Source organism: Nannospalax galili, unplaced genomic scaffold, assembly GCF_000622305.1.
Source record: "Nannospalax galili isolate Female #2095 unplaced genomic scaffold, S.galili_v1.0 scaffold77, whole genome shotgun sequence".
Lineage (NCBI taxonomy): Eukaryota > Metazoa > Chordata > Mammalia > Rodentia > Spalacidae > Nannospalax > Nannospalax galili.
Window position 1 is genome coordinate 1,086,356 of NW_008341457.1, and position 14,492 is coordinate 1,100,847.

Below are 14,492 nucleotides of genomic sequence, written 5' to 3' on the forward strand. Positions count from 1 at the left end.
GCAGCAGAGCCCCCCACAATTTGGACTCATCCTGTTCTCCCTCCCATCCTTCCACCCATGCAGTACTGTGGCTGGAACCCCAAGACCTTGCATATTCTAGGAAAGTCTCACACCCCAGCTCTTTCTCTCTTATGAGACAGGGTCTCCCTGAATTGTCCAAGTTGGCCTCTGGCCTACAATCCTCCTGCCTCAGCCCCCAGAGAGGCTGGCATCCCTGGCCTGTACCACCATGCTCAGCACCCCTCCCTCCCTTTCTCCCTGAGTGAGCGAGCACTCACTACCGGCATCCTAAGCCACACATGCACACAGCAAGACAGGTTCCGTGACCAGTATTCCCATTTTGCTTGTGGGGAAACTGAGGCCTGAGATGCAACTAAAGTTCAGACACATTAAGAGCACCTGCCTTCTAAGGGGCACACCCTGTACCCACCGTCCCATTATACCCATGGGCCTCACCTAGGGGCTGTTCCACACTATGGCCCACCCTGTGAGGGGCTGGGTATGGAGGTGATTTTGATTGGTGGTTGCCACCCCACAACAGGGGCCAGGGGCATGCCAACAGCCACCGTGCCACTACATATGCAATGCACAGGACAGTCCCATGCAGCCAACATGCCAACAGCACCACAACACTGTAGCACACTTCACACTGCACACATACATGGCCCACCACCAGAACTTGACTGACTATGCAACAGCCAGACCCACTGTTTCCTGGCCCTGCCCCCTTTGCCATCCCCATGCCCTCTGCCAAAACCTGAACCCCGCTTCTCCTGTTCACGGCTTTGAGGACCTCCAGAAACAGGAAGAACAGCGAGTTTGGGAGAGCCTGGAACATTCCAGATCCTTCTCTGTCCCTCTCTCCCCAGACAAAAGCACTGAGAGTGAATTTCTGAGAGCCCCAAACTAGATACCTTGTACAGAAGGACTGTGTGAGCTGCCTGCCCCACTATGAGATCACCATGGCAACCAGAGGCAGCACTATGCAGAGCTAGACCACCACAGAGGATGCTCTCTTGCTGGTGAGCAAAGTTTATCTCAGCCAAGCTGCACAGAGCAGGGCTCTGTGACCCAGGCTGCGTGACTAGAACCCCAGACCAGAGCCTCTCTGGAGGCTCCTGGGGAACTTGGACATCCACAGTGGACAGCCACCACTTCAGACTGTCACAGCGATGGGATGGCCCAGAGCAGGGACAGACAGAGATGGGAAGGATGGAGAAGCTGGGAGGGAAGATGGATGGACTCAGGATCTGAGTCTGGAATGGCACAAGACAATGGTAAGAGGGAGCTTGTGACTTGGGGAGCTTGGAGTGGGTTGTCCCCAAAACTGCAAAACACAGAGGCAAAACGGCAAAACACAGAGGCATCAGGGCTGGAGTACACTTGCTTGGCATGCACAGAACCTGGCTTGCAGAGGCAGGAGGATCAGGAGCTCAAGGTCAACCTCAGCTACAGGGTGAGCTCAAGGCCAGCCTGGGCTACATGAGAGCTCACCTCAAAAGAAAACAAAAACCAGTGCCAGGGACTGGAGAGATGGCTCAGTGGTTAAGAACACTGGTTGTTCTTGCAGAAGACCCAGGTTCAAATCCCAGCACCCACATGATAGCTAACTGTCTGTAACCCCGGTTCCAGGGGATCGGATGGCCTCTTCTGTCCTCCGCGGGCATTGCACAACATGGGTGCACTTACCTACATGCAGGCAACACACTCATACACATAAAATAAAAATAGGCCGGGTGTGGTGGTGCACGCCTTTAATCCCAGCTCTTGGGAGGCAGAGGCAGGTGGGTCTCTGTGAGTACAAGGCCAGCCTGGTCTACACATTGAGTTCCAGGACAGCTGGGGCTACAGGAAGACCCTGTCTCAAAAAGACCAAAAAAATAAAATAAAAATAGCAGGGAAGCCCTACTTTACAAAGGGACAACCCTACTTGGGTTACATACCCCAGAGATGGAGTGTTCTAGAAACACAGTGACCGATACAGTGGATGACGGATCTGAGGCACAGAAGCCCACAAGGATGTCACCTCCTGAGTCCGACTGTCACGGAACCAGTATCAGAGACAAACAGCAGGTGAGTGCTCACTGCCAAACATTCCACATGTCTATTTTACGGTCGAGTGTACAATCGGCTATGGACAGCATGTGTGGGCTACAGGAGAAAGTGACCCTTGGAGGACAGCAAATGGCCCCTCTGTGCCCAAGTCTCTCACAGTGACAATTCTCATCACCAAACTCCTTCATTCATTCATTCATTCCTGTGTTCACTCTCAGAGCTCCTGTTCTAGAAGCAAGGGACCCACTAGTGAGAGAGACACACCCACCCTCCCCACCCTCGTGGCACTGATGCTCTGATGGGGCTCAACCTAGTCTGCTGGGGGACAACTGAGGTGGTAAAGTGGGGCAGAGGACAGAAAAGGTGGTGGCCACCATTTAAATGGTGGTCAGGGAATCCCTCACAGAGCACCACTGAAACAACAAGCAACTACAGTTAAAGCAACAGGAGGCAGAGGGATTTGCTGAAACAAAAAGTCTCACAAAGAAGAGCCAGCCCATCCAAGGAGTACAGGTTGTAGCTGAGGGGTCAGAGGAGGGGAGGGGGGTGTACAGGAAGTCAGATGAGAAGAGAAAGAGGCAGAGGCTCCCACAGATGCAGTGGCCACAGGAAAGGCGGCACACACTGCAAATGTGTTTCATGAGACAGAATTCATTCCCAGCTAGGAGATCATTCAAACAGGACTTAGTCAAGTTGTTAATGGAAACTATTGGATACAGGCTTGTGGAGAGGTGGTTAGGATTTTGCCCTGGACATGATGCTACCCACCCCAATGGAGTTATCAACAATGTGGGACACAGAGTTCTCGAACTAATAAGTCTACCACACGCCTGTCATCTTGGCATTTGGGAGGGAGAGGCAGGAGGATCAGTTCAAGGTCAACCCCAGTTGCATAGTGAGTTTGAAGCTAGCCTAGGCTACATGAGACCCTGTTTCAAAAAAGCCAAAAACAGAATAAAATTTTAAAAAAAAGAGTCAGGCATGGTGGTACACCTCTTTAATCTCAGCACCCGGACTATCTCTGTAAGATCTTGGTCAGCCTGTTCTACATAGCAGTTCCAGGCCAGCTGGGGCAAGATACAAAGAAACAAAAAAGAAAGGAGCCCAGCATGGTGGCACACAGCTTTAATCCTAGCACTCTGGAGGAGTACCTCTGTGAGTTCAAGGCCAGCCTGGTTTACATAATGAGTTCCTGGAATACAGGAAGACCCTGCCCTCCTCCCCAAAGAAAAAGAAAATGAAGGAAGGGACTTCAAGCAATCACCAGAGTACAACACACGTTCAGTTTTTGGCCCCCTTCTGCCTCCACCCCTTTATAAAAATAGAGTCATCCACAAATAGAACGGGGAACCTCTTGGTTTCACCCCAGACCACCTTGATTCACATCTCTGCTCTCTATCAGCTGGGTGACCACCTCAGTAAACTGACTTAGATGCAGCTACCTTATGACAGACAGTAGAGCAGGTGTAAACACTATGTGGGTGGGCACCTGCACCATCCCAACTCCCCCTCCCCCAGACTGAGTGCATCCTCTGAGTAACCTTACACATCCCCGAGTTTTGTATAGCTGCAGGCCATATGTCACAGCCAGGAAGGAGAATGACACTGTGAAGAACCAGGTCCTTGCTGTTAAGGCAGCCTACCTGCAGTTGCACACAGAGAAAAGACAAAGCTAAAAATAGACCTGACAAGTCCTGAAGCTACAAGCCTGGGACAGGCACTGATGGTAGACGTCAGTGGGACATACAGCTGCAGGTTGATTGCGGGATTGGGGTTACCTTGTTCAAAGCGCTCAGGTGCAGTGTGAGAGCTGGGGGCATCACAGTGCAAAAAAAATGGGAGGTGCAGCACCTAGGAATTGCATTTCAATTGACAGGGCCTCAACTGGGGGGACACGAGGCGCACCTCGGAACGGAGGTGCCAGGTTCTCCAGAATAGGGAAGCATTACCTCATACAAAGCGCTCAGGGGAAGGCGATCAGTGTCAAAAATCAAAAGGGGGTGTGTAGAAGCAGCTAGGACTTTCAAGATCGGGTGACCGGACCTAAAAACGACGGGGGGGGGGCATCAGGTGAACCCAGGAGGGCCAGGTTGAACAGTGGCGAGAATAGGGGACCCAGATTCCGGTGTGAGTGGAGGTGAGTAGATCTTGGAGTGCAAGGAAGAGGTCGTGGAGAATGAGGACCTCGAGAGATGAAGGCCACAGACCAGGCCGGGGGCGGAAGCCGGGTCCCCAGCGAAGGGGCGGAGAACGGAGCGTGGCGCGCTCCGGCCGCAACCAGGCCCAGAGGTCTCTGCCCACCCGAGGCCGCTGGGCTGCGTCTCCAGCCCCGTGGGACCCCAAGCACGACGTGCGGGGCCGGAAGACCTCGGGTGACGGTCGAAACCGGGGCTCAAGGCTCCTCAGGACGGACGGTGCCCCAAGCCGTGCCGGCCGCGAGGAGAGGGGCCGAGGGCGGCTTGCCCATGTCGGGGGGGGGCCCCCGCTGGGGGTCTAGACCGGATTAGGCCGGATTCCCACACTCGGAGACACTCCTTTCGAGTTTGGGACGCCCTCAACCTCCCGCTGCCCGCTCGCAAGCCGCCAGCTGGCCCCGGACGGCACCTCCCCTACCTTCGTTCGCCAGATCCGCCATTTTACTTCCTTAAGCCCTCCCACAAGGCCCCGCGCCCGGCCCCCGAGTTCGGCCTGCTTTCTACTTAGAAGACTTTATGAGCCTGCGCATTCCGCTAGCCGACGCCGGAGAGAAGAGGCGGGCAGTCTGCGCGTGTGCATTGGGCCGCCCGCGGAGACTGGAACGCGCTCGCGCTTCGATCGTGCGCCTGCGTACTAACGATTCCGCCCCTCCGGCCGCCACTTCCCGCCCTCCGAGGGAGGGGGCGTGGTAAAAACGCCGCGCATGTATAGCGGCAGCTCGCGGCTCCAAGCTATCCTACCGGTCGTCTACAGACTGAAAGGCTGCCGCCGGGCTGGGGCGTGGTCGAAAGACCGCGCATGCGTACGGGCAGCGCGAGCTCGCCGGTAGTCCTGGTGGTTTTCTGGCTGAAGGGACGCCGCGGGGGTGGGGGCGTGGTTAGAGCGCCGCGCTTGCGCACAGAGGGTGCGGCTTTCCTGCGCGCCTTGCTTGATGGCGTTTCTGGGGTGTTGCAGCCGAGGCAGATTTCTAGGTAAAGCCCTAGGACTGCTGGGGGCTTTTCTCCGCGCGCACAAGGGGACTCGGTGCGTCAGGTCTCGGTTTCTCCTGTGAGAGAGCCCGTCTTTTCTATCAAACAGGTTTAGCAGGTGCATGCCTGGTTTCCCATCCCTCCGAGGAAGTCCATCCTGATGGACTCATTCCTGTCAGGGAGGGATCAGATGTCTAAATTAAGGATTGCATTTAATATGTTATATATGGTATAGCTTCAATGTGCTTATTTCAATATATAGTTTCAAAACGAGATCAAAGTCTCTCAACCTTATGACACCCCCGCCCCCGGAGAGCGGGATTAAGCCCCCTGAGTCCTTTCTCTGGCGGTAGCACCAGTTACCTCGGGTTCCCATCATTAATTAATGATCAGATCCTGGGAAAAAGGAAAACGCGAGCCCACGGCCCTGCTCTCCACAGCCTCCGCAGAGTACATCCCGGAGTACACTCGGTCCAATCCCAACTCTTGGGAAGCAGAGACAGGAGAATCTCTGTGTGTGAACAAATGTGTATCCACCCCAGATAGGGAGTGAACACAGACCAAAGTAAGGATACCACCGAAGTCCAACTTGGTGAACCGATGAGTTTTATTGGTTACTTACAGGAGCAGAAATGACTTAGAGACAGGTGTATCACCATAGCCCACCCCAGCGTGGTGCCAGCTCAGGGAAGCAGGAAGCCTGGAGCACACTGCACACCCTGCAGTCAGCGCCAGGCTGGAGAGTATCCAGAGGCTCAGCTGCACTGAGAGCCTTTTCCAGCAGTCCTTAGAAGCCCTAAGTGTATATAAGTGAATACACTCAGTTTCAGGGCCTTCCTGAGCTTAAGGAGCTTCCTTGCACATGGAATGTGTCACCACCCCACAAGACGGCCTGTATATTAACAAGCTTCTCTCCAAGATGGAATGTTTCTGGTTTTTTGGCCTGGAACTCACTTTGTAGACCAGGCTGGCCTCCATCTCATATTCACCTGCCTCTGCCTCCTGAATACTGGAGTTAAAGGTGTGTGCCACCATACCTGGCATGGTTTTGGTTTTAACTTCTTAATTTTAGTAGTTGAATTAGTGAGGCTAATAGAATGTGGTATAATCCCTTTTGTTAAGGGCCTGTTGCAGAGGCTTATAGACACATCCATTGCCAAGCAGCTTTCAAACTGATCCCCAGACAGCGTTTGCCTTTTTAAAAATTTATTGTTGGGGCTGGAGAGATGGCTCAGCAGTTAAGAACACTGGTTGTTCTTGCAGAAGACCCAGGTTTGAATCCCAGCGTCCACATGGCAGCTAACAACTGTAACTCCAGTTCCAGGGGATTGGACGGCCTCTTCTGTCCTCCGCAGGCTTTGCATGACACGGTGCACTCACTTACCTACACACTAGCAATACATACGTGCATACACATAAAATAAAAATAATGGGGCTGGAGAGATGGCTCAGAGGTTGAGAATAATGGTGGTTCTTGCAGAACACGTTGTTCTTGCAGAGGACCCAGGTTAGAATCCCAGCACCCATATGGTGACTGGCAACTGTCTGTGACTCCAGTCCCAGGGGATCCGACGGCCTCTCTGACTTCTACAGGCATTGCTCAACACGGGTGCACTTGCCTACATGTGGGCAATACACGTATACACATAAAATACAAATAAAATTTAAAAAATTAAATAAAAATAATAAAATATTAATTTATTATTTTTATGTGTGTGTGTTACCACCCACATGTAAGTGCACCACATTTGTGCAATGCTCTTGGGGGCCAGAAGACAAGATGGCATCACATCCCCTGGAACTGGAGTTACAGACAGTTGTTAGCCTCCATGTGGATGCTGGGAACAGAACCCGGGTCCTCTGCAAGAGCTTCATTAGCGGTAAAAACTGAACCCCATTTTGGCCGTGATTTCTCTCTTGTTTTTGGTGGCCACACACCCTCGTAAGCAGAAATAAATTTGACCTTGCTGACACATTGTCATTTCGGAGGTGGTATCTTACTTTGTGACTCAGATTTTGTCTCTACCATCCCAGTTTGGAAGCCAGTCCCTTCACTGCTTTCTGAAGGCCATGTGGGATGGCTGGGGAGACAGAAAAGGTCAGGGGCTGAAGAGCAGCAGCCCGGGTGAGGGCGCACTGGGCTGCAGGTATGGGCTTTGCAAATAAAACCATACTCACTGGGGATTCTAGGCTGTCCCTCTGCCCCTGAGCCACGCCCCCAGCGCCTCACTGGGGATTCTAGGCTGTCACTCTACCCCGAGCCACGCCCCCAGCCCCTCACTGGGGATTCTAGGCTGTCACTCTACCCTGAGCCGCCGCGCCCCCAGCCCCTCACTGGGGATTCTAGGCTGTCACTCTACCCTTGAGCCATGCCCCCAGCCCCTCACTGGGGATTCTAGGCTGTCACTCTACCCTGAGCCACGCCCCCAGCCCCTCACTGGGGAATTCTAGGCTGTCACACCACCCCTGAGCCAGGACCCCGGTCCCTCACTGGGGCTCTACCCTTGAGCCATACCCTCAACCCTCTATTTTTAAAAATATTTTATTTCTGCTGGGCATGGTGGCACATGCCTTTAATCCCAGCAGTCGCGAAGCAGAGGCAGGCAGATCTCTGTGAGTTCGAGGATAGCCTGGCTAGCTGGAACTACAAGGAGACCCTGTCTCAAAAAAAAAAAAAGAAGACAAAAATAAAAATATTGGCCCGGCATGGTGGCCCGCGCCTTTAATCCCAGCACTCGGGAGGCAGAGGCAGGCAGATCTCTGTGAGCCAGCCTGGTGGTCTACATAGTGAGTTCCAGGCCAGTTGGGGTTACAGAGACCCTGTCTCAAAAAGGCCAAAAAATAAATAAATAATAAAAAATATTTTATTCATTATTATTTTATGTGTATGAGTATATTGCCTGCATGTAGATAGGTACAGCCATGTCGTGCAATGCCTGCAGAGGTCAGAGGAGGGCATTGGATTCTCCTGGAACTGGAGTTACTAATGGTTGTTAACCGCCATGTAGATGCTGGGATTTGAATGTGGGTCCTCTGCAACAGCACCCAGTGCTCTTAACCGCTGAGCTATCTCTACAACCCCCAACCCTATTTTTTTGGACAGGGCTCACTAAGTTGCCCATGAGACATTTTTCTCCTGCCTCAGCCTCTTTGTTAGCTAGCACCTCTGGTCTTATGCCACCAGGCTGTGAGCAGAGGACATCAGTGCTATGTGCCCGGCCCCTTATTACAGTCCTTCCCCTGTCCAATGTGGCTGCAGTGTGGAGCTCAGTGTCAGCCTCTGCAAGCCTGCATCCCCCACAGTCAGGAGCATCAACTGGGGGAAGTGACATGTCGGGGATGCACCATGAACTTGCATCGGTGGGGAGACACAGTCCCAACCCCTGAGCTTTGGAGTGAGGGTTCCAGGAGACAGCATGGTCAGCAGGAAGTGCTGTTGTCTGTAGACTTGACCAGCCTCACTTGACCTCCCTGAGGTCACCCCCATGTTCCCCACCCTCCTAGATACTAGCACCCCATCAGTTCAGGGGCCCAAAAGGAACATCCCATGTTCAGAAGACCCAGCCTATTTGGTGTTTGGTGAGGAGAAGAGAGGCCTATGGGGGTGTTCCAGGAAGGGGTGCACCACAGGTTGCTTCCTTTTTTTTAACATTTCTTTTTTAAAGAAATTTTTTTAATGTATGTGTGTGTTAGCCTGCATGTATTTAAGTGCACCCATGTAGTGCAATGCCCGCCCACAGAGGTAAGAAGGGGGACTTGGATCCCCTGGAACTGGAGTTAAAGGTGGTTGTTAGCTGTCATATGGGTGCTGGGAACCAAAACCTGGGTCCTCTGCACGAGCAGCCAGTGCTCTTAACTGCTGAGCCAGTTCTCCAACACCTGTGTGATGAAATTCCTGATTCAGCTGATGAGAGGATTCATCCAGACTCTGGGGGTGAGGGGCTTGTCAATGAAAAAACAAAACCCCACAACTCTCTCCTCAAGCTATTTATACCAGAGCCAAATATGAGTGACCATGGCCCAGGAACACAGTTTCAGGTTCCCCCAAATTCCATGTTCGAATGTGTTAACAGTTTGGTGAAGTTTTTATACTAACAGAACAAAAAAGCCATAAATCCAAACACTTATGAAATACATTGGTGGGAACATGTGGTCCAGAGCATCCAGCAAAGCAGGGAGAGCTCTGCTGTGGTCACAGGCTATCTGTGGCAGATCTCAGGGGTCCAACGGGACATGCCTAGTTCCCCCACGATGTTGCCCACAGACAGAGCTGGGTGATGAACCCCTATTAAGGTATAAAGATGTCCCTAGATGATTTGTCCCTGGACCTGCAACATTCCCACTCTCTACTACCAGAGCCAAGCAGCCTTGTAGAGTCTTCACAGACTATGGCTCTTTTGTCCTGGGAAGTTCAGTTCAGGGGCTTCTTTTCCTTCCAATGCCCCCTGAATATCCTCCAACTTTCTGTAGTGTCATAGGGCTTCCCTGGAAGCTCCCCACCCTGCACACCCCAATGGCATCTGCAGGTAGTGGCTGGGAACAGTGGCCCTGTTCACTGGAGAGACAGGGTTGGGTGGCAGGTAAGGTTGTTTTACTCCCATGCCCTCTACCCACCCCACCCCAGTGTCCCGCCTTCAAATCCCAGTATGACAAGCTGAATCAGTGAGCTCAGATTCAGTGAGAGACTGTCTCACAAACACAAGGTGGAGGCTGGGAAGACGCTCTGTGGATAAAAGCACTCACTGTGCAAGCTTGAGGACCAGAGTTTGGATCCTGAGTTCAGATTTGGAAGCCACATGTGTGAGCCATGGCCTCGCCCTGCCTGGAACCCTGGTGTGGGTGCAAATTGGCCAGCTCTGGGGCCAGCGAGAGACCCTGCCTCAGAGTAAATGGAAAATGACTGAGGAAGACGCCCCTGTTAAGCTCGGGCCTGCACATGTGCAGAAGTGCACATGCACACATGCACACACACGTGTGCCTACACACATGGACACACATACACAGGAAAAGAATCAGTAACTGGACAGAGGCTGAGGAAGACCCAGGTATAGAGAGCTCGGGCCCCACACCCCAGCTCACACTCCCATGAAGCAGTTACTGAGCACTGAACTGCTCAGCTTGGAATCATCCTGGTCCTCTGCCACCCCCCAGTGGACACCATGTGAAGATCCCTTCCTTTTCCTGGGAAGCCTGCAGGCTTGGCTATTTGATCTAGCCTGGAAGATTAATTGCGGAGCCTAGTGGCTCATGCCTGTCACGCCAGCACTTGAGAGGCTGAGGCAGGAGGACTGCTCACAAAGTTGAAGCCTAGGCTATATAGTGAGTTCCAGGCCAGCCTGGGCTACAAAGTGAGACCCTGTCTCCAAACAAAAACAATAAATACTGCATGCCATGAAAAATCAGGAGCCAGGTGTTAGAGTTTGGGACCAGCCTGGAGAGAGAGAGAGAGAGAGAGAGAGAGAGAGAGAGAGAGAGAGAGAGAGAGACAGACAGAGAGAGAGAGCGCCAAAGAGTGCCATAGGAGCCATAGCCATACAGAAAGCTCTGGAAGCCAGCTGTGGTGGAGTGCACCTGTGACTCCAGCACTGGTTCTCAAGTTCAAGAACAGAGACTGGCCTGGGTTCTAGAAGGAACCAGTCTCCCCTGCCCCCTAAAAACTGAAACAGTGCACCTCAACATCTCAAATATATAGACAACTGCTTCTAGTTGTGTCATTAACCTGCACATTCAGATTTAGGTCTGGGTTGGGCCTGGGATTGGACCCATGCCATCAGGTTGGCAGCAAGCACCTTTTCCTGCTAAGCCACCTTGCTGGCCCTTCCTTTCCTTTCCTTTTCAGTACTGAGAACTCAGTCCAGGCCTTGTGCCAAGCCGGCTCTCGATGCACCTCCTGCCCCCCCTCAGCTCCTTACATTGATGCGAGGTCTCATTCTGCAGTGCAGACTGGCCTGGAACTCCAGATCCTCCTGCTGCAGCCTCTGTGTCATGGAGACCCGGGAGTACCACCATGGCCAGTTATCTTGGGATCCATACCCAGCTTCTGGGTGATACACACACACTGCTCACTGGTCTGGGGATCACACCCAGAAAGGAGAAAAATAAAAAAGCAGGTACATACACTGCACCTCTCCCCAACACTGTGTAAACACAAAGATGAAATGTTTACACCAAGAAAATCAGGAAATACTTCAAACCAGGGCTCATATTTGATTATCTATTGTGTGTGTGGAGATCAGAGGAAAAGCTCAGTGTCTTCTGACAGGCACCGTCTACCTCATTTTTTGGACAGGGTCTCGCTGAACCTGGACTCACTGTGCTGTCTGGCCATGGAGCCCCAGGGATCGGCCCATCTCTGCCTCCCCATTGCTGGTGTTGTCACCAGGCCTGCTTTTTCCGTGGCTTCTGGTGATTTGAACTCAGGGCCTTTTGCAAGCCAAGTGCTTTTCTGACTGAGCTGTCTCGCCAGCCCTCAGATTGTTTTATTGATTGTTGTCTAGACCTAAGTGATAAAAATCATACAAGTTAAATTTACAGCCAGCTCTGTGTGCACATGTATACACAGGCTCTGCTGCAACCCCAGAGGCAGCTGGGAAATGACCACCACACCCTACTAGGGGCTAAGAGTCAAGGGGAGAGGCTGAGACAAGGTCCTGGAAGTGGTGAGCATGCTTGCAGATAAACACAAGACAATCTCAGAAATGTGTCCTGGACTAGAGGATGGCAAACTACCCATCAAGCTGGGAATGGTGGTGTCCTCTTGTCATGCCAGCATCAGATGGAGGCCGGAGGATCAGGAGTTCAGGGTCATCCTCAGCTACTTAGAGTTGAAGGCCAGCCTGGGCTACATGAGAGCCTGTCTCAAAAAAACAGCAAACTAGCTGTTTCTTGTGTGTGTGGTGGGGGGGAGCGGGTCACAAGACAGCCTTGCCTGTCACCCTCCCAGACACCAGGCACCTTTCTGCTTATTTAGAGACAGGATCTCACTGGCCTGGAACTCAGCAATTATGTTATATGACTGGCCCTGGAGCCCAAGGGGTCCTCCTGTCCCTACCTCCCTGACTAGAATTACAAGTGTGCACCACCTCCCCTGACTTTACATGGGTCCTGGGGCTTGAACTTGGTCTGCATGCTTGAAATGCAAGCACTTTACCAGCTGAACTGTCTCTACAGGAAAAGGTTGCTGCCAACCTGATGGCATGGGTCCGATCCCAGGCCCAACCCAGACCTAAATCTGAATGTGCAGGTTAATGACACAACTAGAAGCAGTTGTCTATATATTTGAGATGTTGAGGTGCACTGTTTCAGTTTTTAGGGGGCAGGGGAGACTGGTTCCTTCTAGAACCCAGGCCAGTCTCTGTTCTTGAACTTGAGAACCAGTGCTGGAGTCACAGGTGCACTCCACCACAGCTGGCTTCCATAGCTTTCTGTATGGCTATGGCTCCTATGGCACTCTTTGGCGCTCTCTCTCTCTGTCTGTCTCTCTCTCTGTCTCTCTCTCTCTCTCTGTCTCTCTCTCTCTCTCTCTCCCCAGGCTGGTCCCAAACTCTAACGCCTGGCTCCTGATTTTTCATGGCATGCAGTGTTTCTTGTTTTTGTTTGGAGACAGGGTCTCACTTTGTGGCCCAGGCTGGCCTGGAACTCACTATATAGCCTAGGCTTCAACTTTGTGAGCAGTCCTCCTGCTTCAGGCTCTCAAATGCTGGACAGGCATGAGCCACTAGGCTCGGCCCAATTGCTGCAAATCTGATCCAAATCTTCCAGGTTAGATCAAACAACCAAGCCTGCAGGCTTCCCAGGAAAAGGAAGGGATCTTCACATGGTGTCCACTGGGGGGTGGCAGAGGACCAGGATGATTCCAAGCTGAGCAGTTCAGTGCTCAGTAACTGCTTCATGGGAGTGTGAGCTGGGCTGTGGGGCCTGAGCTCTCTATACCTGGGTCTTCCTCAGCCTCTGTTCAGTTACTGATTCTTTTCCTGTATATGTGTGTCCATGTGTGTAGGCACACGTGTGTGTGTGTCTGTGTGTGTGTGTGTGTGTGTGTGTGTGTGTGTGCATGTGTGCCCAGCACCCACGTTCAGTTCCCAGCACCCACGTGGCAGGTAACAACCATCCGTAACTCCAGTTTCAGGGGATCCAACATCCTCTTGTGAACTCCATGGGCGTTGTCCAACACGTGGTATGCTTACATCTGTGCAGGCCAAACACTCATACACATTAAATAAAATCAAAAGGGCGGGATGTGGTAACACAGGCCTTTAATCCCAGCACTTGGGAGGCAGAGGCAGGCAGATCTTTGTGAATTCAGGGCGAGCCTGGTCTACATAGTGCTAGGCCGCTGAGGCTACAGGGAGACCTTAAACTCCTGATCCTCCTGCTTCCTCCTCCTCAGTGCTGAGATGACAAGTGTGTGTCACTATGCCCAGTGTGGAGAGTTGAACCCAGGGCTTTGTGCATGCTAGACTTGCACTCTACCCACTGAACCACCGACCAGCATAGCGACGTCTATTTTTTATAGCGATATTTCCAAATAGAATGTTAAAATAATACGAGGTGTGGTGGTGCACACCTTTAAACCCAGCCCTCAGGAAGCAGAGTTGGGGAGTTTTGTGATTTCCAAGTCCAGCCTGGTTTACATAAGTAATTCCAGTCCAGCTGAGGCTACAGGAAGACCCTGTCTCAAATAGTTTTCTTAGTAACTTTTGAGATGGAACTGCAAAGCCACCAACATACTCTTGCTTGGCTGCTGATCAGACTCACCTCTGAGAAGCCACTCCTGGCCCAAAAGGCACCACCATGTGTAATCTGCTTACCTCACAAGTACGAGGACACAAGGGCCTGAGTTGGAATCCTCAAATCATATGGAAAGCTGAGCCTTGTGGTGCAACCCTGTAATCCCAGTTTTGGAGAGGCAGAGACAGGAGGATCCCTGGGGTTCAATGGCCAGACATCTAAGCCAAACCAACCAGCTGAGTGATTCTATCTCAAAAACAAATTGGAGGTCTAGAGGAGAGAGTTCAGCAGTTAAGAGTGATTACTGCTCCCCACAAAGACCCTAATTCAGTCTCCAGCCCCACAGCAATGGCTCACAACCACGTCTAACTCCAGCTCCAGATCTGAAGGCCTTGGCCTCATCTGGCCACTGTAGGCACTGCACCCACATATGGATACATGCATACACAGACTCACATCCATTCACACTACAAAAACAGAAATTAAATACAGGAGAGGGATGGGAGGAAGTGAGCTGACATTCTCACATTAATAACAATTTTT

General features: G+C 52.0%; 1 protein-coding gene across 2 annotated transcripts in view; it reads right to left on the reverse strand.

The window, feature by feature from the left end:
• Nucleotides 1-4,877, reverse strand: part of Ranbp3 (RAN binding protein 3) — a 44,207-nt gene extending 39,330 nt beyond the window's left edge. Inside the window, exon 1 of one of the 2 annotated variants that reach the window (XM_008836925.3) lies at nt 4,669-4,877. In XM_008836925.3, the coding sequence (XP_008835147.1) occupies nt 4,669-4,690 (22 nt within the window). In that variant the 5' untranslated portion in view covers nt 4,691-4,877. The remainder of the gene's footprint in view (nt 1-4,668) is intronic. The other variant, XM_008836927.3, reaches the window with a different exon arrangement.
• Nucleotides 4,878-14,492: the final 9,615 nt, after the last annotated feature.